The 23,545-nt window shown below is 42.1% G+C and overlaps 1 protein-coding gene and 1 pseudogene across 1 annotated transcript; one reads left to right on the plus strand and one right to left on the minus strand.

Moving 5' to 3' along the window:
• The first annotated feature begins 530 nt into the window (after positions 1 to 530).
• LOC112313532 (zinc finger protein 418) lies at positions 531 to 23,140 on the plus strand. The gene is made up of 4 exons (XM_024570104.4): positions 531 to 1,180; positions 1,529 to 1,655; positions 8,866 to 13,886; positions 23,075 to 23,140. Exons 1-3 carry the CDS (start codon positions 1,046 to 1,048, stop codon positions 10,854 to 10,856), a joined length of 2,253 nt encoding a protein of 750 aa, XP_024425872.2. The 5' UTR covers positions 531 to 1,045; the 3' UTR covers positions 10,857 to 13,886; positions 23,075 to 23,140.
• Positions 20,661 to 21,594, minus strand: LOC112313534 (large ribosomal subunit protein eL6 pseudogene; annotated as a pseudogene).
• Positions 23,141 to 23,545: the final 405 nt, after the last annotated feature.

A 23,545-nucleotide genomic window follows, 5' to 3' on the forward strand; every position in this document is an offset into this window, starting at 1 on the left:
GTGCCCTGCACACGGGAACCTACTCACAACACAGGCATGGACCTAACTGGGAATCGAACCAGCAACTGTTGCTCAATCCACCTAGCCACAACAGCCAGGACAATCAAATATGTTTAAATTAAGGTATATATTGTTTTTGTTTACATAGTGCTATTGCATATTTAATAGACTCCATTATGCATTAAGGAACCAACAAGTGAGTGTGAATAGCTTTGTGGGCATATTTAGTTTCTGGTCTGGAACTTTACGTGCAATTTCTGGGCACAATTCCTGTCATTGCATGTCTTTGATGTCCACAACATGTACTTCATTGTTTGCAAAAAGTGTATAATTTAAGTCAGAGGCACCCAATCAAGTCAGTGTGGACTCCAGTCACACAGCTGCTCAGGCAGAGCTCAGACTTCTTGCTGCATCAGACACAGATGCGCTGCAGTATTAGTGTATGTTTTATTACATTAACTTTGCATAGCGGGTCCAACTGAGGCAGGACGGTAGCCATAGGGACTGGCGTAACCTCCCACAACCACCTTCTGCTTGAAGGAGCCACATGCCAGATGGCCTGAATCAAGAAGAGACAGGATGCCTGAAGATCAGAAAGTGGTGCAGATCCTTAAGAAAGCTATGAAAAACTAGCTGCTTTAAAAAAAACAAAAAAAGAGGGAGGACGTGCAGGCCTGCCAGAGACTACCTCGCCCAAGAAGTGATGCCCACTGGGGGGCGACAGAGCACATTTCCTATTCAGAGAATATCCTTTGGGTAGGTAAATCCACTCCTGGAGTCAGGAGGGAAATACAGCATCCCAGTCTTGGAGTGTAAGAACTACATTACCCAGAAGGCAGAGAGGCATACCAGGACAATGAGCCAATAAACACTCAGTAAAGGCATTTCCGTTTGGACACTCGAGTAGGACGGGACTCTGGTCAGCAGTGGCGGGCATTTCCTCTCCTGCCTGTGTCTGCTATAGCTAAGTCAGGATCTTGGATCTCAAAATCCAATGGAGAAGGTGGGAAAGTAATGGTCACCACAGCATGTGTGATGCCAGGTGATGCTGCCCGGGAGCGAGGCGCCAGGGCGGAGACAGGGGCTTGCAATACCAGGGACACTCACTTTGGCCGCTGCTGGCGCCCCGCTCCGCCCACAGAGTCGGATGGCTGAGGCCGCGTGGAGGCATCTGGCTGAGGTGAGTGGCCTCCCCCGGGCCCTCCCCCTCACACCACAGAGCCCTGCAGCTTGGGTGCGAGGGCGTCGGGGACAGCCAGAATCTGGCGGGTTATGGAAGGGTGACCTGCAGAGTGGCCGCCCTGTGAACGAACAGGTGCAGAGGCGCCTGAGCCGGGAGGACCCAGGAACCTTGGGGTCCTTTGTGTGTCTGCATTCACCAGTGTGAATCTGAGTCACGTCGTTCCTGGGACTCAAGGGGTTGTCCACTCTGAACTGGGGGCAGGTTGAATGTGGGGAACTTTGTATAGAGAAGGTTTGCGGGGTCTGAGACAGACTGTCCCAGATTCATTCGTATCAATTCTGACAGGTTAGGGTGACCTTTGAGGATGTGGCCGTGTATTTCTCCAGGACAGAATGGAGCCTCCTGAATGCGGCTCAGAGACGCCTGTACCTCCATGTGATGCTGGAGAATTTCGCTCTTATATCCTCGCTGGGTAAGACCCTCACTGTCTCCAGTGACCGTGAGTAGGGTTTGCGTTTCCCTGTGCCCTCTGTTCCTAGGGTGCGCGCAGTCCTCACAGGTGAGGACTGTGGGTACTGCTTGCGTCTCCACTTTTCTAGGCAGATCCTGGACGTGTCAGGCTGCCCTCTTCTCTCCCTGCGGCCCCAATACCTGCTCTGCTGAACCCTCAGTGGGAAGCATTTGTGGTTGGTGGTCTTGCAGGAAAGCAGATTCTGTCTTGATTAATGAGGAAATGCATTTTTTGTATTCCTGTTGGTCCTTTGTACATACTTTTTGCACAAATGTCTCTACACTATAGTCGTGCTTTTCACAATGTTTTGGGCTAATGATTAGTTTTTTTTTAAATTTGCATTTATCGATTTTTGAAGAGGCAGAGAAACATTGATTGGTTGTTCTACTTATTTATGATTGATTCCTGTGTGTTCTGAGGTTTTCCCTAACCGTCTGAGCTACTGGCCAGGGTGGGCTAAGCAGTCTTTTCAATACCTTGTATATTTTATAAATTTCTCATCCGATTCGGGTGCATGTCTTTTCGCACTTTGCTTTATTGTACTGTGCAGATATTGTGTTTTTCACAAATTCAATATTTTAGGAAACGCTTCAGTGAGCAAATGTACTGCTACCATTTTAATAACAGGCTGAGATGCTGGTTAGCAATTTTCAGCAATAAACTTTTAAGTTACTTAGGGTTTTTTTCCCACAAAGCTCCTGTGTTAATAGACTACACTGTAATGTAAACATAACTTCTTTATTCATTGGGAAATAAAAAGAATTTGTGTGACTTCTTTCCTGTGTGGAAATACTTGCTTTATGGTGGTGCTCTGAACTGAATCAACAATATCTCCAAGGGAGACCTTCACATGGTTTTAAGGATTTGCCCCCATCCTGTAGCTGTCGTTGTCATTTTGTTAATTGTTGCGATGTGCAGAAGATTATTTGGTTTTTGTAGTTAGGATTGTTTGTTTTTGCTTTTTGCCTGTTGGTTGGTGTCACATGAGGGAAGTTATTTTCAATAGAAATCTCTGAAGCTTTTTCTCTATTTTCTGTTGAAGTAGTTTAGGATTTCAGGACTGACGTTTAATTTTTTACTATTTTGGAGCTGATTTTTATCAGTGGTATCCAGATTGCTTTTTCAGGCTTCCTCCATTTCAGAATTGTTTGTTTGGTTTTTTTAAGTTTTTTGGTGAAATCCTGTTGGAATTGTGATCGGGATTGCATTCACTCTGTAGATTACATTGGGTACTTTAGGCATTTTACAATATTAAGATTTGAAATGTGTGAACACAGGATATCTTTCTATTCGTTCATGTTTTCTTTAAGTTCTTTCATCACTGTCTTTTTAAAAAAGATATTATTCATTTATTTTTAGAAAGAGGGGAAGGCAGAGAAAAAGAAACGGAGAGGAACATCAGTGTGTGTTTCCTCTCCTGCGCCTCACACCACGGACCCTGACAGAAACCCAGGCCCCTTTGGTTCTCAGGCTGGCGCCTAACTTACGGAGCTACACCAGCCAGGGCTCCTCACTGTTTTAGAGGGGCAGTGTACAAGCCTTTCACCTCCTTTGTAGAATTTGTTCCTGAGTCTTTTTATTGGTTCTGATGCTGTGGTATATTTGATTACTTTCTTAATTTCTCTACAAAGCTTTTGTTGTTAGACTATAAATATGGAACCGATATTGGAATGTTTTTTCTCTATGCTGTATTTTTATGGAATCTATTTATAATTTCAGATGTTTATAGTGGAATGTTGACAATGTTCTGTACATTGTGTCATGTCACCTGCAAATATCTCTTATGTTGCTTAGTGCCTTGTAGTGTCAGGTGTAATGTCTCATTGTTCATTTTGGTTTTTTTTTTTAAAGATTTTATTTATTTATCATTAGTGGGGGTAAGGGAGGGAGAAACAGAAGGAGAGAAACACCAATGTGTGGTCACCTGTCACATGCCCCCAACTGGGGACCTGGCTTGCAACTCAGGCATGTGCCCTGACCAGGCATCACACCTTCTTCCCTCTGGTTTGCAGGCAAGTGCTCAATATGCTGAGCCACCAAGCCAGGACTCATTTCTTTATTTTGTAAATATATTTTATTGATTATGCTATTACAGTTGTTCCATTTTTTTTCTCCCTCTCCGCCCAGTACCCCCTTTCCGTCCAGTATTCCCCTCCCTTAGTTCATGTCCATGGGTCGTGCATAGAAGTTCTATGGCTTCTCCGTTTCCTATACTGTTCTTAACCTCCTCCTGTGTATTTTGTACCTATCAATGATATTTCTTATTCGTTTGACCATTTCCTCCATTCTCCCTCTGTCCGTACCCACTGATCTCCCTCCTTGTGATCTATATCTCTGTGATTCTGTTCCGGTGCTAGTTGTTTTCTTAGTTTTGGGGTTTTGTTAGGTTCTGTTGTTGATAATTGTGAGTTTGTTGTCATTTTACCATTCATAATTTTGATCTTCTTCTTTTTCTAAGATAAGTCCCTTTAACATTTTATATAATAAGGGCTTGGTGATGATGAACTCCTTTAACTTGACCTTATCTGGGAAGCATGTTATCTGGCCTTCCATTCTAAATGATAGCTGTTCTGGAGAGTATCTTGGATGTAGGTTGTTGCTTTTCATGACTTTGAATCCTTCTTTCTAGCCCCTTCTTGCCTGTAGGATTTCTTTTGAGAAATCGGCTGATAGTCTTATGGGAATTCCTTTGTAGGTAACTTCCTTCTTTTTCTTGCTGCTTTTAAGATTCTTTCTTTATGTTTAATCTTAGGTAATTTAATTATGTCATGATGTCTTCCTCCTTGCATCCAACCTCTGTGGGACTTTCTGAGCTTCCTGGACTTGCATGTCTATTTCCTTCGCCAGATTGGGGTTTTCCTTCATTAACTTTTCAAAAGATTGTTCAGTTTGTTGGTCTCCCTCTTCTCCTTCTGGTACCCCTGTGATTTGGATCTTGGAACTTTCAAGTTGTCCCAGAAGTTCCTAAGCCTCTCCTCATTATTTTTGAATTCCTGTTTTCTTTGTTCTGTTCTGTTCCAGTTGAATGTTTATTTCTTCCTCCTGTTCCAGATCGTTGATTTGAGTCCTAGTTTCCTTTCCTTCACTGTTGTTTCCTTGTATATTTTTCTTTATATCATTTTGTATAGCCTTCACTCTTTCCTTTATTTTGTGGCCATGCCCAGTCATTTCTCTGAGTGTCCTGATTACCAGTGTTTCGAACTCTGCATCTGATAGGTTGGCTATCCCCTCCTTACTTAGTTCTTTTTCTGAAGTTTTGATCTATTCTTTCATTTGGACCATATATCTTTGTCTCTGTGCTCCTGTCATGTTGTAAGGTGCAGATACTTAAGTATTCAGCAGGGACCCCCGGTTTATCTCCATGTGAATGTGGGACTGCCCAGTCTGCCAGTGGCTGCCTTGCTCACCTGATGCACCAGTTGCTGCCTTGCAGTGCATCCTCTCCACTCCGGCTGCCAGTCTCCACCCCTTCTACCACTCTGGATGAATGTTTTTTCTTTAACTCCTTGGTTGTCTGGCTTCCATATAGTTCGATTTTCTGGCAATTCTGTTTTTTAAAAATTGATTTTTATCCTTTTTGTTATGTGAGGAAGTAAAACATACCTACTTATGCCTCTGTCTTGGCTGGAAGCCTCATTTCTTTTTAAATACATTTGATTCTTGTTTCTTTCGTTTAGTGTAGCTAATGGTCTGGCAATGTTGTGTATCATTCAAGAAACAGCTCTTAATTCTATTGTTTGATATTCTTTTGTTTTTGTTTTTCTTCCCTTTATTTCGTGTATGACTTTTCTAATATTTATTGTTTTTTTCCTTTACTAACTTTCAGTTTAGTATCTTCATGTTTTTCTAGGTTCCTGAGGTCCACGTTGAGGTTGTTTATTTGAGATCTTTTGACTTAAGGTGGGCGTCTGTCACTACAAAGTGTGCTGTTACCATTGCATTTTCTGCTCCACGTACGTAACCTTTCATTTTTCTGTTTATTTCCTTTTGCCTCTAGACGTTTTTTGAGTTATCTGTCATTTTTTTCTTTGACCCTGTGGTTGTTCAGGAGTGTTGTGTTTAATTTCATCTTATTTGTGAATATTCATCTTTCTGAACACTAAAATTGATTTCTTGTGTTCTATCACTGCGATCACATAAGACACTTGAAGTGATTTATTCTGAAAGTTTGGGATTTGTTTTTGGATCTAACTGAAGGTCTACCTAGAGAATATTTCATGTGCCCTTGACAAAAATGCATCTTGTGCTGCATTTGGCTGGAATGTTCTGTATAAGTGAATGAGTTCTGTTTGTTCTAAAGTGTAGTCAAGCTTCAGTGATTCCTTAGTGCTTTTAGATGGGTGATCTAGTTATTGTTGAAAGGGGAATATTGAAATTCAGTACTACTATTGAACTAATATTCACTTCTTTTATATGCCTTCAGTTCTGATATTATTTGCTGAATATAATTAATATATGCTGTTGGGTGCTTAATTCTTAACATTGCCGTCCTCTTGATGAATTGACTCCTTTACCATTCTGGGATGACCTTTATCATTTGTGACAATATTTGTGGTTGTCTTTGTCGGATAGAATTTCAGCTACTCCTGCCTTCTCTTGGTTTTATGTCCAAGGAATATGTTTCCCTGTTTTTGTTTTCAGGCTATTTGTATCCATGAACATTTAGGGTGTCTCTTATAGGCAGCATATATTGTGTCTTACAGTTGGTTTGGTTGTTTTTAATCTCTTCAGTCATTCTGTCCTTTCTTGGAGATTTGTTGTGGAGCCTACTCCTGCCACTTTATTGTTGGATTCTGCCTCTTTTGTAGTTCATTTGTTTATCTTTCTATGGCACTGTTTTCCTTCGTGATTTCATCATTTTCTACAGTGTGTGCTTAAATTTCTTTCTGTTTTTTTGTTTTGTATTTGTTACATATATATTTGCTCGTGTTTTTCAAAAGACTTACATAAAACAACTAATTCACTCAACACTATTTTCTCCTGATGGCATCTTTAATTGCATAGGAAAATTCTACCCTTTGACTGTTTTCTACACCTCCCCTTTAACTATTATTGATGTCACAATTCACACATTTTAATATTGTATATGTATTAATATACAAAATGTTAGATTGTTGTTTGTACTCATTTTAATTTTTCACATTTACAATAATGTTTAGTAGTACACATTCCACCAACGCAATGTTGAAATATTGTGAATTTTATTCCATTATCAGATTTAGCAGTGAGTTTTACATATCTTTTATGTATTCATGTTTCTGTTAAGTATTGTTCCATTTCATCTTGAAGAACTTCCTTTTGCATTTCTAATGAGTAAAGTTGAGTGACAATGAAGTTGCTCAGCTTTTGTTTGTGTGGGAATGTCTTCCTTATTTCTGAAGAACAATTTTTCTCAGTAAATACTGTTGGTTTGGCAGATTTTATTTCGTTTAGCATTTTCAATATATCATTTGATTGTCTTCTAGTCTTCAACTTTTCCCAGGGATATTTGCATTATAGCATTATGGGTGCGTTCTTTCTGTAGGAAATGTTTCTATTCATTGGGTGCTTTCAAAATTTTCTTTGCCATTTTCTTCAAATTTTTGACATTTTTAGTAAAATGTTGGTGAGGCCTACTTCAATGAAATTGTACAGGGACCTGTGAGAAATAGCAAACTTGATTATTCTCATGTCTTTTCGGATTTGGGAAGTCAGTTTTCAGAATATATATTTACAAACTTTCTACCTATTTTTTTCCTTTTCTCACATTTTTCTTTCAATGTTCCAGCGACTGCTGTGGTTCTAAATAACGAAGTTTCTTAGGGTTTTTCGCCAAGTGATCACTAGGGTCGATACTACTACAAGCTTGGTGGCTGATAGAGGTAACTTCGACTCCTGTCTTCTGTGCTTCACCATCTGCACATAGCTTTGCTCAGCCAGTCTTTTTATTCAGTAATTCTGAGTAGTTCTCCATTTTTGGCTTCTCTGCTTTGCTGTTTGCCTTAAGGAACTCTTATTCTCCTCCTCTAGAACTGTTTTTGTTCATGCATAGCTGTGAACTTGCTTATGGAATGTGGAGACACCGTCCTGTCTCCTATTCTGCTGTTTCACATATGTCACTCACAAAGATCTTTTTGTTGGGTCTGTTTTGTGCTGTCTTGTTCTATTATAGTTGCTTACTGTCCATCCCTTCAGTGTCTCTGTTAGGATTTCTTGTTCTGAGTCCCATGAATGGCTCAACTGAGAGTTAAGAGGGAGAGTGTTTTCACAGTCACAGGCGAGGCCCAGAGCTTTATTAAAGTTATAACTAGGAACCCATTTATTTAACAGTATGTTCTTACCATTGTTGGTCCTACAGCTTAATCTACTTGTCCTTATTGTTGATATTTTTCCTACTCAGTTCTAATAGTTATCATTTCTCCTAGGATTCACAGCCTATGAATGATCTCCGTCTTTCTAAATCCTTCACCTCAACCATTTTGCTCACACATCTGTCATTTCTACCCTCCAAACTCTATCCATGCCTGCAGAGCCTCACAGTGTGCACATATTCTTCTGTTTCTGAGTATTATATTTTTTAGTTCTCATCCGTGGATATGTTTATTGATTTTAGAAAGAGGAGGAAAAGATATATAGAGAGAGGTGTGAGAGAGAAACAAAAATCAGTTAGTTGCCTCTCGCAGGTACCATGACTACTGATGGGGATTGACCCCGCAGCCTAGGTATGTGCCCTGACCAGGAATCAAACCTGCAGACTTTTAGTTTACGGGACAATGTTCCAACCAGTTAAGGCACAACAGTTAGGGTTCACATATTCTTACACTGACCTGAAATCATCTGCTGTGATACAATTCATTTTTATGTGTTTGGGCACATTCAACGCATTCTACATGGCCTCTTAGCACTAAAAGGAAAGGCCCTTCAGGAAGCCATTTGTGGAGGAACTGCTAGTAGGCCCTGCCTCTCTTCTTTGTTTTTCTTTCTGTGGTTGTATCTTTTTAGGTGAGGTCTCCACTATTTACTGACCTTTGGGGCCAACCAATAATAACAGCCATTTCCACAGAGTCTAACACTTTGTCTTGAAAATCAGCCCATAGAATCATGCCTAGCTTTGCAGAATGGACTTTTGTATTGGGAATATTCTTTTTCTACGAAGTCAACATCAAGTTCACCAGTGTTTGTTTTTGTTTAGGTTGCTGCTGTGGAGCAGCAGATGTGGAGGCTCCCACTGAACAGAACCTTTCTGTAAGAGTGTCGCAGGCAAAGGATCCCAAGGCAGCTTTGTCTTCCAAGAAGAGCCACCCCTGTGAGAGTTGTGAGTGTGTCTTGAGAGAAATTTTTCTCTTGGTTGACCAGCAGGGAGCTGAGCAGAGACAGAAACTGCTGAGGTGTGGAGCATGTGCAAAACAATTTTGTTTCATTGCAAAGCATCACCAGCACCAGGAGCAGCACTTGAGACAGGAGTCTCTTGTAGGAGGTGTGGACAGGGCCTCACTGGTGAAGGGCTGCATTTCCAATGTGTCCGAAAAGACTTTTACCTTCCAGGAGCTTGAGCAGATCAATTTTACCAACTCAGGAATTTTCCAACAACAGGCTACTAACACCAGGGAGAGAGCAAATGGAATGTCAACATCCGGGGAGGATTTTCAAAGGAGAAATATTGTTCCCACAAGAAAAGAATATAAGAAAGCCATTGTCCTCAAACACACACCTCTTCCAGACCAAGCTGTCCAAACTGGAAGACAATGTTCCGTGTGCCACGAATGTGAAAAATGTTTTCTAGGAATCTCTGGTCTTTGTTATCATCAGAAAGTTCACTCAGGGGAAAAGCCATATGAGTGCAGGGAATGTAGGAAATCTTTTACCAGTGGCTCTGCCCTTCGGAAACATCACAGAGTTCACACTGGAGAAAGGCCTTATGAGTGTGGTGAATGTGGCAAATCTTATATTAGTAATTCTGACCTCCGTAAACATCACAGAGTTCATACTGGAGAAAGGCCTTATGAGTGTGGTACATGTGGGAAATGTTTCACCATTAGCTCTCACCTCCTTTATCATCAGAGAGTTCACACTGGAGAAAGGCCTTTTCAGTGTGGTGAATGTGGGAAATCTTTTACCAATGGCTCTGCCCTCTGTAAACACCAGAGAGTTCACACTGGGGAAAGGCCTTATGAGTGTGGTACATGTGGGAAATGTTTCACCATTAGCTCTCACCTCCTTTATCATCAGACAGTTCACACTGGAGAAAGGCCTTATGAGTGCAGTGAATGTGGGAAATCTTTTACCACGAGCTCTTCCCTTCATAAACATCACAGAATTCACACTGGAGAAAGGCCTTATGAGTGCACTGAATGTGGGAAATCTTTTATCACTAGTTTTGCCCTCCGTAAACATCAGATAGTTCACACTAGACAAAGACATTATGACTGTGGTGAATGTGGGAAATCTTATACCAGTAGTTTTGCCTTCAGTAAACATCAGAGAGTTCACACTGGAGAAAAACCTTATGAGTGCAGTGAATGTGGGAAGTCTTTTACCAAGAGTTCTGCCCTCCGTATACATCACAGAGTTCACACTGGAGAAAGGCCTTATGAATGCCCTGTATGTGGGAAATCTTTTACCTGGAGGTCTAACCTCCGTAGCCATCATGCAGTTCACACTGGAGAAAGGCCTTATGAGTGCAGTGAATGTGGGAAATCGTTTACCACAAGCTCTGCTCTTCATAAACATTACACAGTTCACACTGGAGAAAGACCTTATGAGTGTGGTGAATGTGGGAAATCTTTTACCAGGAGTTCTACCCTCTGTTATCATCAAAGAGTTCACAAAGGAGAAAGGCCTTATGAGTGCAGTGAATGTGGGAAATCTTTTACAAAGAGTTGTGCCCTCCGTATACACGAGAGAGTCCACACTGGAGAACGGCCTTATGAGTGTGATGAATGTGGGAAATCCTATGTCAGTGGGTCTGGCCTGCAGAATCATTGGAAAGTTCATACTGGAGAAAAGCCTTATGAGTGTTTTCAATGTGGGAAATCTTTTTCTAGTAGTTCTTCCCTCCAGAAACATCACAGAGTTCATACTAAAGAAAGGCCTTTTCATTGTGGTGAATGTGGGAAATCTTTTACCAGTAGCTCTGACCTACGTAAACATCACATAGTTCATACTGGAGAAAGGCCTTATTAGTGCAGTGAGTGTGGGAAATCCTTTACCTGTAGCTGCCACCTCTGTAAGCCTCTGAGAGTTCACACAAAAGAAAAGCCTATGAGTGCAGTGAATTTTAGAAAACATCTGTAACATTAGCCTTCGTTGTCATCAGAGTGTTCACTTAGGAGAATGGCCTTATGGCTGCAGGGAATATGAGAAATTTTTTTTATCAGTAACCTATATTCTCATCAGAGAGTTCACCCGGGGGAATGGCCTCATGCTTGCAGTGAATGTGGAAAATCCTTTACCGGTAACTGTGGCTGTCATTGTTCTTAGTTCTCAATGACTAAGTTCTTATAATTCAAGGAAGTTTGGGAAATCTTTTATTTTCTAGCCATTTCTTCTGTTATCTTCTGAGAGCTTACACAGGAAAAAGGGTTTATGCGTGCAGACAATATGAGGAATTTTTTTTATTGTAGCAGTAAGCTCCATTATATTCAGATATTTCACTCTGATAAAAGGCCTTATGAGTACAGTGGATGTGGGAAATGCGTCTTCCATCCTTTGTCCTGTGCTCAGGGAGTTCACACTGGAGATACGCTTTATGTGGACATAAAATGTGGGAAATCTCCTACCTCATATCATCACCATCCTAAACACACTTCACGCTGGTTAAAGGCTTTGAGTGTGAAGTGAATGTAGCTAATCTTTAGGGATAAATTTATACCTTTTTGACCTTGGAGAGTTCTCAGTGTAAATGGATCGATTTTAGGAAATGTTTTATTTTTTTCAGTATGATGACACTGAAGAAACCTTGCTGCGGAAACATCTGACTTTAATGTTTTACCAGTGTTCTCTGTGTGGCCTGTGTGATAAGTCTAATGTTTATGTGTGTGGGACCTAACAATGTATTATGAAACTGTGTCTTTATGGACTCGTTTGGGACCATTTTCTTTTTTATTCTCACCCCAGGACATTTTATTTAGAGAGACAGGAAGGGAGGAAGAGAAACATTGATTGGTTTCCTGCTCTGACCAGGGATTGCGTTCCTAACCTACTTAGTGCTCTGAACAGGAGGCATACGTGCGACCTTTCACCTTTGGTTAATGCTCTAACTAACTGAGCCACACTGGCTAGGGCCCTTTATGCCTTCTTACTCATAGTGTATGAGGGTTGCCCTTCCCCACCATTGCAAAATATTGATTTGTTCAACTTTTATTAATTTTTAGCTCTTCCTGAATTTGTATGCGCTTTTGTTTTAGTTGCATTTCTGTAATGAATCACGATGAGCATTTTTTAGGAGTGTACGTACTACTGATGTGCTTTTAGTTAAATGTAGTTAAATGTGTGCTCACCAACTTACCTATTCTTTCATGATTTTGGGCTCTTCTCCTGTAACAAATAGGACAGTGAAGCAGCAAAGATACATGTTGCAATGTCACCCACTTTGACTCCTAGAAGGAGAAGTAATTTTTGCTTTATGGAATAATTTTTAATAGTGGAAAATATGACCTAATCATTGGGATTTTCTTTTATTATATAGAGTGTAATGGGTACATATTATATACTGTAAAGAATAATCTGTATTATTAGCACAGTTCATCAACTTTGTAAGTTCATACATTTAGTAATGTAATAAAAAGCCTTACTTGTTAGAGTTCACCCATTTTTATGGTCTAATGTCTGGGTTTGGCTGCCTGCAGCAGCATTTGAAGGTGCACCGGGTAGTAAGAGGATGGATGGATATTTGTTGAGCCTCAAAGCTCATCGGGAGGCCACAGGGAAGAAGTCAGTCAGATTAAAGGAACACAGTACACTTAATGAGCCTCACTTTCCTCCTGTGTAAAGTATGGGTGACCAGCAGCTTTTATCCCGGCCTTGGTGCTCGTTCCGAAGGCAGTAGCTATACCACCAGTTCTCTCCCGTGGATGCCGTGCACAGGCCAGACACCTCAGACCTGCCCCGGCTGCTTGTGAAAAATAAATGGGGCTTCTCTCATGCCCCATATCAGCTGCAGTCCACACAGACCCCACATGGGACAATGTGGCTTCAGAGCTTCCTATATGGATTCCCCAGTGCAGCATTTCTGGGTGACCATAAAACGTCCCCAAGTTCACTTCACTACATGAAATTAATGAAGGCACAAACCACAGCCCTTTTGAGAATCAATAGAGGTAATGAAATTCAGTACACACTTCCGGGTACTTGTATAATAGAATTTGCTTTTTCAGTATTTTCTTAATTTCAGCTGCATCCTGTGGGTTAATAACCTATTGTATTTCTTGGCAAATGAAGGATCAGGAAGGAAGAGGGGTTTTTTCAAGGTGACAGCAGACAAATGTCAGATCCACAATGCTGTTTTGAAACTTGTGATTCTGATGGTAGAACTGGGGACGTTCTCTGCTGTGGCAGATTAAGGCCCCAGTGCAGGGCAGGGAGACAGCAAAGACTCCTGATACGGGAAACTCAGCTGTTGCTGCTGTTTTCATTGTTGCAGTCATGGTGATTTTCTCCATTTTCCTGATGTCTTAAAGGCCTTAACATCCGCCTCACAGCATTCATGGGAATCCTATCTGATTTGCAGTGATGTCTCCAGGGAAAAACAGCATTGAGCCTTGGCTGCATTGTGTCTATTGCCTTTTGAGGACAGTGGGAAGCAATACCTGGGACATACTGAGAAGTGATGCTGGAGACCTATAGTATTGTTATGTCCCTGGTGGAGTGTTCACCTTTTCATACAGGAAACTCAGTGCCCACTTGATCCTGTACTCTGTCCAGGACTGGCTGGAGGAGACGGTGGTGCTCACCAGCATTTCCTGCAGCCCTGACCATGTCCAGCAGCCACATCTTCCTTTCCAGTGTCCCCGTGTCTGCACCGGAGATCCTTGGGTAGGAACACAATCCTTCTGAACACAAACGCTCATCCACTGCCCAGTGTACTCTGGTCACAACTGAGATTCGTACTCCTGATTGGTTGACACAGGCCAATTGGCCAAATCAGGTTGAATCTATGCCTCCACAGCCCAGCTGGCAGAGTTATATAGCTCGTGGGATTTTTCTGAGAAAAGGGTGAGTGCTGAGCATCCTTCATGATATTTGCAATCTGCTTCCATGACATTTTCTTAACAATCCATTTAAAGTCATCAGGTGGCATGTGTGTACACTCTGAAAATAGACCTTTTTCTGCCCTTTCCATCCTCGGAGCTGTCAGTAGAATGTCTTGGATAAGAGCTGAATCTTTAAAGCTGTTCTGGTGCTGATTTTCCGTTTTTAGCAGAGGGAGCAGTGCTGAGCAGCCCTTGTGAGTGACCTCGGACTTTAGAGCATTATTTTGATGTCATTGCATTTTCACGGTAACCTATCACTTAGTCTTAAGTCAAGCTGATTTCCCCATTACTGTAGAGATACAAGTACACCTTTTAGTATTCAATCTATATAAGAAGAATGAAGTTTCCATCATGTTAAAGAGAATAATAACCATGGGAACAGCTATGGTCCCCTCAGCACAGATGAGGTGTCCGTTCATTTGCAGGCTCAGTTCCAACTCTTCTTTTTTTTTTTTTTTTTGCCTCCGAATATTTATTTATTTATTTTTAAATATATTTATTGATTATGCTATTACAGTTGTCCCATTCCCCCCCAACTCCACTCCATCCTGCCCACCCCCTCCCTCCCACATTCTCCCCCTATAGTTCATGTCCATGGGTCATGTATATAAGTTCTTTGGCTTCTACATTTCCTACACTATTCTTACCCTCCCCCTGTCTATTTTCTACCTACCATTTATCCTACTTATTCTCTGTACCTTTCCCCCCTCTCCCCCTCCCACTCCCCTATTGACAGCCCTCCATGTCATCTCCATTTCTGTGGTTCTGTTTCTGTTCTAGTTGTTTGCTTAGTTTTCTTTTGTTTTGGTTTTAGGTGTGGTCGTTAATAACTGTGAATTTGCTGTCATTTTTACTGTTCCTATTTTTGATCTTCTTTTTCTTAGGTAACTCCCTTTAACATTTCATATAATAAAGGCTTGGTGATGATGAACTTCTTTAACTTGACCTTATCTGAGAAGCACTTTATCTTCCCTTCCATTCTAAATGATAGCTTTGCTGGATAGAGCAATCTTGGATGTAGGTCCTTGCGTTTAATCTTGGGTAATGTAATTATGATGTGTCTTGGTGTGTTCCTCCTTGGGTCTAGCTTCTTTGGGACTCTCTGAGCTTCCTGGACTTCCTGGAAGTCTGTTTCCTTTGCCAGATTAGGGAAGTTCTCCTTCATTATTTGTTCAAATAAGTTTTCAATTTTTTGTCCTTCTTCTTCTCCTGGCACCCCTATAATTCAGATGTTGGAACGTTTCAAGATGTCCTGGAGGTTCCTAAGCCTCTCCTCATTTTTCCGAATTCTTGTTTCTTCATTCTTTTCTGGTTGGATGTTCTTTTCTTCCTTCTGGTCCACACCATTGACTTGAGTCCCAGTTTCCTTCGCATCACTATTGGTTCCCTGTACATTTTCCTTTGTTTCTCTTAGCATAGGCTTCATTTTTTCATCTACTTTTCGAACAGATTCAACCAATTCTGTGAGCATATTGATAACCAGTGCTTTGAACTGTGCATCCGATAGGTTGGCTATCTCTTCGTCACTTAGTTGTATTTTTTCTGGAGCTTTGAAGTGTTCTGTCATTTGGGCCATTTTTTTTTCTTTTTTTGTCTTGGCGAGTCTGTTACCTTAAGGGGCGGAGCCTTAGGTGTTCACGGGGGCGGGGTAATGCTGGTCGCAGCGCTGTGACGCTGTATGTGGGGGAGGGGCCCAGAGGGAGCCATGGCGCCCGCTTCACTCTCCTCCTGATTTCAATCTTTCACTCCGCTACCCACAATCAAACTGGGCCCCTCTGGTGCTGGTTCCCAAGTGGGTGGGCTTGTGCACACTCTAGGCCCCTGTGGGTCTCTCCAACGACCTCTCCCATGAGGCTGGGAGTCTCTCCTGCTGCCGCCCCAACCCCCACGGGGGTTTTCAATCAAAGGTTTGAGGCTTTATTTCCCCGAGCTGTAGCCCTGGGTTGCGCGGTCTGCTTCGCTCCCCTCCGTTTGTCCGGTTTATCTATGTTCGAATGTGGGGCTGCGGTGTGCTACCCGCACTCTGCCTGCCCCGCTCTCTGCCACTCCGAGTCCTGCTCTCTCGGTTTATCTGCGCAAATGTGTGGCCGCAGGGTCAGCTAGCGCTCGGACTGCCTGCCCCGTTCATCCCACACTCTGCCCCGTTCATCCCACACTCTGCCAGTCTCGGTCCTGCCACAGCCACGCGAGTCCTCTCCACCCTGGTGCCTGTCTCCGCCCCTCCTACCAGTCTAGATGAATGTTTATTTTTTATTTCCTTGGTGTCGGACCCCATTGCCGTTCGACTCTCTGTCAGTTCTGGTTGTGCGAGGAGGCGCAGTGTGTCTACCTATGCCGCCATCTTGGTTCTCTCCAACTCTTCTTATTGAATTTAACATCATCCCCATCCTTTAGCTTGAAGTTTCTTTAAGTGCTTGGTTGTATCACTATTTGTATTTTACATCCGTTTATTGGCAGGTTTTTCAAGTGTGTCTTGGTGTCCCACAAAATATAATTCCTGAATATGTTCCTAAACCCATTGCATTGACAATGTCATACGTACCATGTCACCTATGAATCACTAATTATGTCTGTAACTCACAATTTCTCCTTTGTTTTGATAATTCAATACAATTTTCACATTAACGAAAATTCCAGTAACTTTGTCACAATTATTTCTGCCCATTTTTTCAACAAGTTACTTTATTGACATTAAGATTACAAGTAAATAGACACCCATTTATGTTTATATTATGCATTTTTTAATTTTCAGAAGTGTGTCTTATATTCTTATGACATATTTGTCCTATGTATGACCAGATAACTGGGTTATTAATGTAGTAAAACTTCTCAGAGTTTCCCATGTGTGCATCCCCCCGTTTATTGAGATGTGCTTTATTGAGCTTGAGAGATAATATGTTCTCCTCATCGGGAATGCAAGATCCTCTACCTGCAAAATCATTGCGTGCAACTTAATGAAGGCTCAGGTAATGGTTTACCTTTTATAGTCAATAAAGTATTTTTACACTACGGTATGTATATTTTCATTTTTGTGTAGTGCTGTTGTATGGTTAATAGACTACAGTATGCACTGGGGAACCCAGGCATGCACCCTGACTAGGAATGGAACCCGTGACCCTTCAGTTCATAGGCCGGAACTCTGTTCACTGATGCCACACCAGCCAGGACTGAATATATATATTTTTTATTTTAGAAAGAGAGAAGAAGGGGCAGGGGGAGAGAGAGCGAGAGAGAAGCATCAATTTGTTGTTGCCCTCATTTATGAAGTCTTTAGTTGATTCTCGCAGATGCACTGACCAGAGGTTGGACCCACAACCTTGGCATATCATGGGATGGTGTTCTAAACTACTGAGCTCTCTGGCCTGGGCTGAGAGATTAACTTCAACTATGGGTTTTGTCAGATGGGTACAAGATTTATCGGAATGATCACGTAGTAAGTTATATAATATCTAATCACTGGGGTATACACCATAAAACTAATATTGAGTTGGCCAAAAAGTTCATTTAGTTTTTTTTCATTAGATGGCTTTAGTAGTGCTTAGTTGTGTTTAACTTCATTCAAAAGATTTTGTTAGATTGCATTATGACAGCTGTCATATCATCATGCATTTAAAAAAACTTATGAAAATTGGTGAATTTCTGTATAGCCATTTTATTATGAAAGATGGAAGAAGATAAGCAACATTTTTGGCATATTCTGCTTTATTATTTCATGAATGGTAAAAATACAACTAAAACACACAAAATTGTGTAGTGCATGGTGAAGGTGCTGTGACTGATCAAACGTGCCAGAAGTGGTTTGTGAAGTTTCGTGCTGGAGATTTCTCGCTAGATGATTCTCCACGGTCGGGCAGACCAGTTGAAGTTGAAAGTGACCAAATCAAGACATTAGTTGAGAATAATCAATGTTATTACCACATGAGTGATAGTCCTCCAACATTTCATATAATAATGACTTGGTGGTGATGAACTTCTTTAGCTTTTTTCTTGTCTGGGAAAATCTTTATCTGCCCTTTGATTCTAATTGTTAGCTTTGCTTGGTACAGCACTTGGTAGCTGTAGGTCCCTGCTGTTCATGAACATGACTATTTCTTGCCAATCCCTTCTGACCTGCAAAGTTTCTTTTCAGAAATCAACTGACAGTCTTATGAGAACTCCCCTGTAGGTAAGTAACTGCTTTTCTCTTGCAAAATATTTGGATTGAACATCAGAGGTTCAGTGTGTTCTCTCAGTTGTTTGAGCAAGAATACTCCATTTTGTGGAGGGAACCTGGGGATGGGGGAGGTGTAGCAGACTCCGGCCGGAAGAGTCTGTGTGGTTCATGGCTGAAGATGAGAACAAATGCACACAGACTACAGAAGTCCTGTGGAGAAAAAGGGCCAGTACAGGTACTCTCTTAAGATGAGAGCCCTACAGCTGCTTCTGTCAAGGGGAGAGCACCCCGACCCTTGCCTGGACAGGCTTTTGTTGCCTTTCTTGGGTCTTATTATCTATTACATAGAATGTTGTTGTCTACATTTTAGGTACAATCAAGACAACAAAAATAAAAAATGTAGAAGGGGAAGGTGGCAAGCTGATTACGCTCCGTCCTTGGGAAAATTCATACAGGCTTTGGAAATTACCTTGAAGACAGGCAATAAACACCTACTGTTTCAGAGCAGGCTGAGGGGGTGTTAGCAAGAGCAAGCCATGACAATCTGAATGCATTTTCTAGGCCTGGTTCCCACGGGAAACTGGTTTGAGGGTCTGGCTCCTGCCCACCACTTCGCTCCTGTCCGCTTTCCATACTGGGCTGAGTCACATTAGCCAGTTTGAAACAACTGGTTCCCTACAAGGAGGTACTAGGCAGACGTAAGGAATGTTGGATGAGGTGTCGCCATGGCTCATAGACCGAATATAGCTTCAGCCTCTCTGTCAGTATGTGTTGTAACTACCAAAAACAGTTGTTTTTGCACATGAAATATCTTACTGAATTTTCTGGGATACTGTCTATGATGAACTTTTATGAATATGACATGTACCTGGGGATCACGGTTACGTACCAAATTTAAATTTGCTGCCAGGATTGCAATGTTGGGATTCATGAAGGTTTTGAAAGCAGGCATCTGAACGTGAGATGCAAGTTTTGGATTTTGGGGTTTTTCTTCCTTGCAAGGAAATGATGACCCTTTTGGCTGTAAATGCAGTGACAGTTTCTGCAGGGGAACTGCAGATTATTTCTGCAAAAACGTTATGGAGTGAGCAAACTACAGAAAGGTATTAATATTAATTAAGAGTTGTAAAACGATCGTTAGTTTAATATTTAGAGGAGAAAAGGCCCTGTTAGTCCTGAGAACAGGTAAGTCTCCACGTGCGGTACATGCAGGACACTGTATGTCCTGAGAGGACATAAGAGGTGGGAGAATTAACTTGAGCTCTGCCTCTGCTGGAAGCGTGGCTGCCCTGCCTGAGATTCTTCTTCAAAGTGTTGGTCCTTTTCATTCATGAGAACTTGAGGAAAAGCAGAGAGGTCAGACAGATACAGAAAGTTGTAAGCTGAGAAATTTAGAAGAATTGAAGGAAAGCCGGGACATCATGTTTCATGTCTCAGAGGCTCACCTTGGTCTGAGGGTAGCTGTGGTTCAGTAAGTTGACTCCATGGCCAGATTGTTTTGTGTAAATTGATTGAATTACCTTCACTGAGGGGATAGTTGGCGCTCCCACTCACTGTCAGGAGTTCCTCATCAGAGTTGTGCCTCTTGTCAAAGATGAGCTTGGGCCCGACTCTGGATGATAATGTCCCAGGAATAAGGGAGTGGGTACAGCTCCTCAGTGTGGCCGATTTGTGTTGACATAGCGTGTAGCAGCAACACGTTGCCCTAGATGTTCACCAGCTTTCAGACAACAGGGTGGTCTGTGGTGGCGAGTCTGTGGAAATGCTCCCGATGCCCCCCTGTGGCTTGTCGGCTTATTGCATTTCCTGGGGATGCAGTGAAAGGTTTCATCATAGTACTTACTCTAGGGTCACACATCACTGGGTGTCCTGTGGCTCAGACACTTCCAAGCAGAGCATCCTCATGAATGGAGGTAAGTCCATTTCTCTTTCAGATCCCCGTTTCAATAAACTTCAGAGTCCCACAGTTTCTGTTACGTTTGGTTCCATTTTTTCTCACTCCAAATTGTTTCTGGATTTTTTTCTAGCGACATGTGCGTTTCCTTGGTGCTTTTAGGCAGTATCTGCAGGTTCAAGTGCTCTCTGTTTTTTTGTATCTTTGTTTTAGTTTAGTTTCGGCTGTGAAAATATCATCCGATTCAGCTGGTAGGCTGTCTTCTCTGTACACCCTGTGTTAGAACCAGCTCAAATCAGTTTGATCCTGCTTGTGGACATGAGCAAAATGACTTCACTGCAAAACTGAGAGCGGTACTAATGCATGTCCCTTCTATCTTGGTGTGCGGCAGCCATCCAGCCTGCATCCTTTGTGACCTCAGATCTTCTTTGCTGAATGGCTGGTAGTGCGTATTCCCAAAGTCATTGGAAATTGCGTAAGGGACCCCACCCAGCCCGAGGAGTTGTCTTGGATCCAGGGTGTCATAAACTTTCATTCTTGTAAAACCTGCCACCACCTCAGCCAGTCTGGATAGTGAATGATGATTTGAGACCCCGTCCTGGACACTTACTGCAATCTGAGAAACAGGAAAAAAGTGACTTAAATTATATTAACACATCAGTTTTTTAATTAGGTGTTTTAAAATAAATTTAGAACTGCATTTTGTGAGGATAAAGCCCATTTGTGACAGCAAACACAGATCAGAGGTAGCTGTGAAGCTAAGGAACAGCTTTGATTTTTGGCTGAATTTGCAAGTCCACGGCTTTTTGATCAACCTTGAATTGCTCTGTAATCTCGTATTTCTCTTTCTTGGTGTCGACGATCTCCCCTGTGGTGTCTGGGCTAGTGCAGGTTGGTCTTTTTGAAGTAACGATCAGTTAGATACTTGAGGATTTTCACACCACTGATATCAATTTTTGGTGGAGGTGGCGATGACAAATTTCTGGTGTGTTCTACGTAGAGGAACTTGATTAAGGGCCAGAGTTCCAGTCACAAGTAGCAGGCCGCTGCTCAGCTCTTTCAGGAAAACCACCCTCTTGCCTCTGTGGCGCCCAGTGGGGATGATCAGAATGGTCCCCCGAGTGATGCTGGCCCGCAGTTTTCTCACATGCTGACTGAAGGGTTTCTTGCCATGGTTCAACAGCTTGCGAGGCACATATTCAGTAGGATAGTGTCCAGGCATTTTGCGAAGTTTAACCACTCGGGTACCACCATTCTTGTCGCCACCAACTGGTTTACATAACTTTCTCCTTTTTCTTTTCAATCCAGGATTTAGTTGCGGAATACATCCTCGTGTTCATGACCTTTTAGGAATACATAGTTGGCTGGGAATACCTGCCAATTCCTCTCACTGGGACAGGGTTTCGGCTGCAGTGGGGCTTCCCCTTCTTAGGTGTCTTGGCCTTGAGGTTACTCTTCTTAACCTTGCCACCAGCATCAGTGTCTTTGCTTTGGGTTTCTTCTCCTTAGTATCTGGCTTCTCAGTTTTCTCACCCATCATCTTGCAAGATGGAAAACACGTGATTTGAATTTTTAAATAGGGAAAAGCTTCTTACAGAATTACTATTTTTAAAATTTTTAAAAAGATTTTATTTATTTATTTGTAGAGAGAGGGGAAGGGAGCGTGAAAGAGAGGTTGAGAAACATCAGTGTGTTATGTATTTTGTGGAGAGGAAAGGAGAGAAGGAAAGAGACATGGATATGTTTTCCCATTGATCTATGCATTCCTTGGTGGATTCTTACATATGGCCTGACTGGGCATTGAACCCACAACTTCGTGTGTCGGATAGATCCTCTCACCACCTACTGAGCTACTTTCCTTTGATGTAAAAGAATTCTCACCTAAACATGGGTCCACTTTCATGATAAATATGTACTTCTTCACTTATCTAAATATACTTCCTGAATATGTCTAATTGTGTTGTGACAGAGCCACTGTGGGTTCTGTTCCTCCGCATTCTATTGCCCAAGGCCGAAGAAACCTGTGACTCCCAAAGTCGGAGTCTTCTGAAAAGGAAAGGAACTATGTATTTAAAAGTTATACAAGTTTAGAATAATGGCAGAATTCTGTCATTCAATCACTCTCCTTTTAGAAACAAACAAAAGAAAAAACACCCACAAACACACAGTCCTGCCTCCTCTTGCCAAAGCAAGTCATGGGTCCTGTCTCCCAGGAAGAGAAATAGAAGTGTGTAGCTTAGCTGGGCAGATTCCTGTCTGTATTCCAGCTGGTCCCAGTTGTCCACGCTCAGCTAGGCTCCTGCTCTTAATCCAAAACCACATGGCACTTCCTTGTGGCAGGCTGGCAGGGGTCCTTTTGCATCCTTTCAACCTGTGTGGCCACGACCCCTGCTGAGCTGCTACATGGACAAGAGGCTTCTCCTTCCCAAGAGGGATGGTCAAGAGTGCAATGGCTGCCCCACACTTGGTTTTAAATCCTGGTGTGAGTCTTCCTCCTTCACTCCATTTCTGACTTCCCACAAAAGGTTCATCTGCCCTTCCCTGTATCTCCTGCCTTTCTCCTCTGCCATTTGTTAGTCCTGACAGACAGGGCCCAGGGAGGTAGGAGCTGCCTGCAAGCAGCACAGCAAGCCCCTTAGCTGCACGGGGAGTTAGGGTCACAGCCATATCCATGACTTAGACTGCAGCAGGGACAGCTAAAACACTTGCCAAGTTCTTTAGATATGCAAAGTAACTCTCAATGGCTTTGATCCACTTCCCCTTTCCCCACCCATGTTAGTGGAGGTTTTCCTGTTTTGGGGACCCCAATATTCCTCGTTACATTATCACATTGAAATGTCATACTAATCACTATCTCACAAGTTCTCTGTCATTACAATTACAATCCCATTTTCACACTAACAAAAATACCAATAACTTTGTCAGAATTCTATTGTAGTTTTTCAAAAATTAATTTTTCACAATTGATTTTTAATAAATATCAATTAAGAAAATATTGATACACTACATTATTTGTAATGTAATTGATAATAAATGTCAATTACATTACAAATAAATAGGTTCCATTTGTGTTTATATTATGCATCTTTTTTTGTTTTCGAAGGTGTGTCCTACCTTGTGAGATATGTCATATGTATGATGGCGCAACTATGTTACTTGTGAGGTAAAACTTCCCAGGTTGTCCACGTGGGCGTATCCTCTCCTTACGGTGTGATTCACTGAGCTTTGGAAACAATGCGCTGGCATCAACAGGAAGGCAAGACCCTCCACCTGCAAAAAGCATGTAAGTACAGGAAGGCCTAGATAACAGTTTGTGTTTTTAATCAATATAGTATTTTTAAACTTTTTATTTATTTATGTTTAGAGAGAGGGGAAGGGAGGGACAGAAACATCAATGTGTGGTTGCCTCTTGCGTGACCCAGTGCCCTGCACCAGGGAACCTAGCTCACAACACAGGCATGTGCCCTGACTGGGAATTGAACCAGTGATTGTGTTACAGAGCAGGCGGGGGGTGGTTCACGATAAATTATTACGGAAAGGATTCCCCTTTCTGTCTCTGGAGGTTCCCCCTCCC

The sequence above is a fragment of the Desmodus rotundus genome, chromosome 12 (genome assembly GCF_022682495.2).
Source record: "Desmodus rotundus isolate HL8 chromosome 12, HLdesRot8A.1, whole genome shotgun sequence".
Lineage (NCBI taxonomy): Eukaryota > Metazoa > Chordata > Mammalia > Chiroptera > Phyllostomidae > Desmodus > Desmodus rotundus.

Coding starts and splice junctions, on each gene's coding strand:
- LOC112313532 (XM_024570104.4), top strand. CDS start 1,046: ATGCTGCCCGGGAGCGAGGCGCCAGGGCGGAGACAGGGGCTTGCAATA. Junction 1,181..1,528: donor CGTGGAGGCATCTGGCTGAG/GTGAGTGGCCTC, acceptor CAATTCTGACAG/GTTAGGGTGACCTTTGAGGA. Junction 1,656..8,865: donor CGCTCTTATATCCTCGCTGG/GTAAGACCCTCA, acceptor GTTTTTGTTTAG/GTTGCTGCTGTGGAGCAGCA.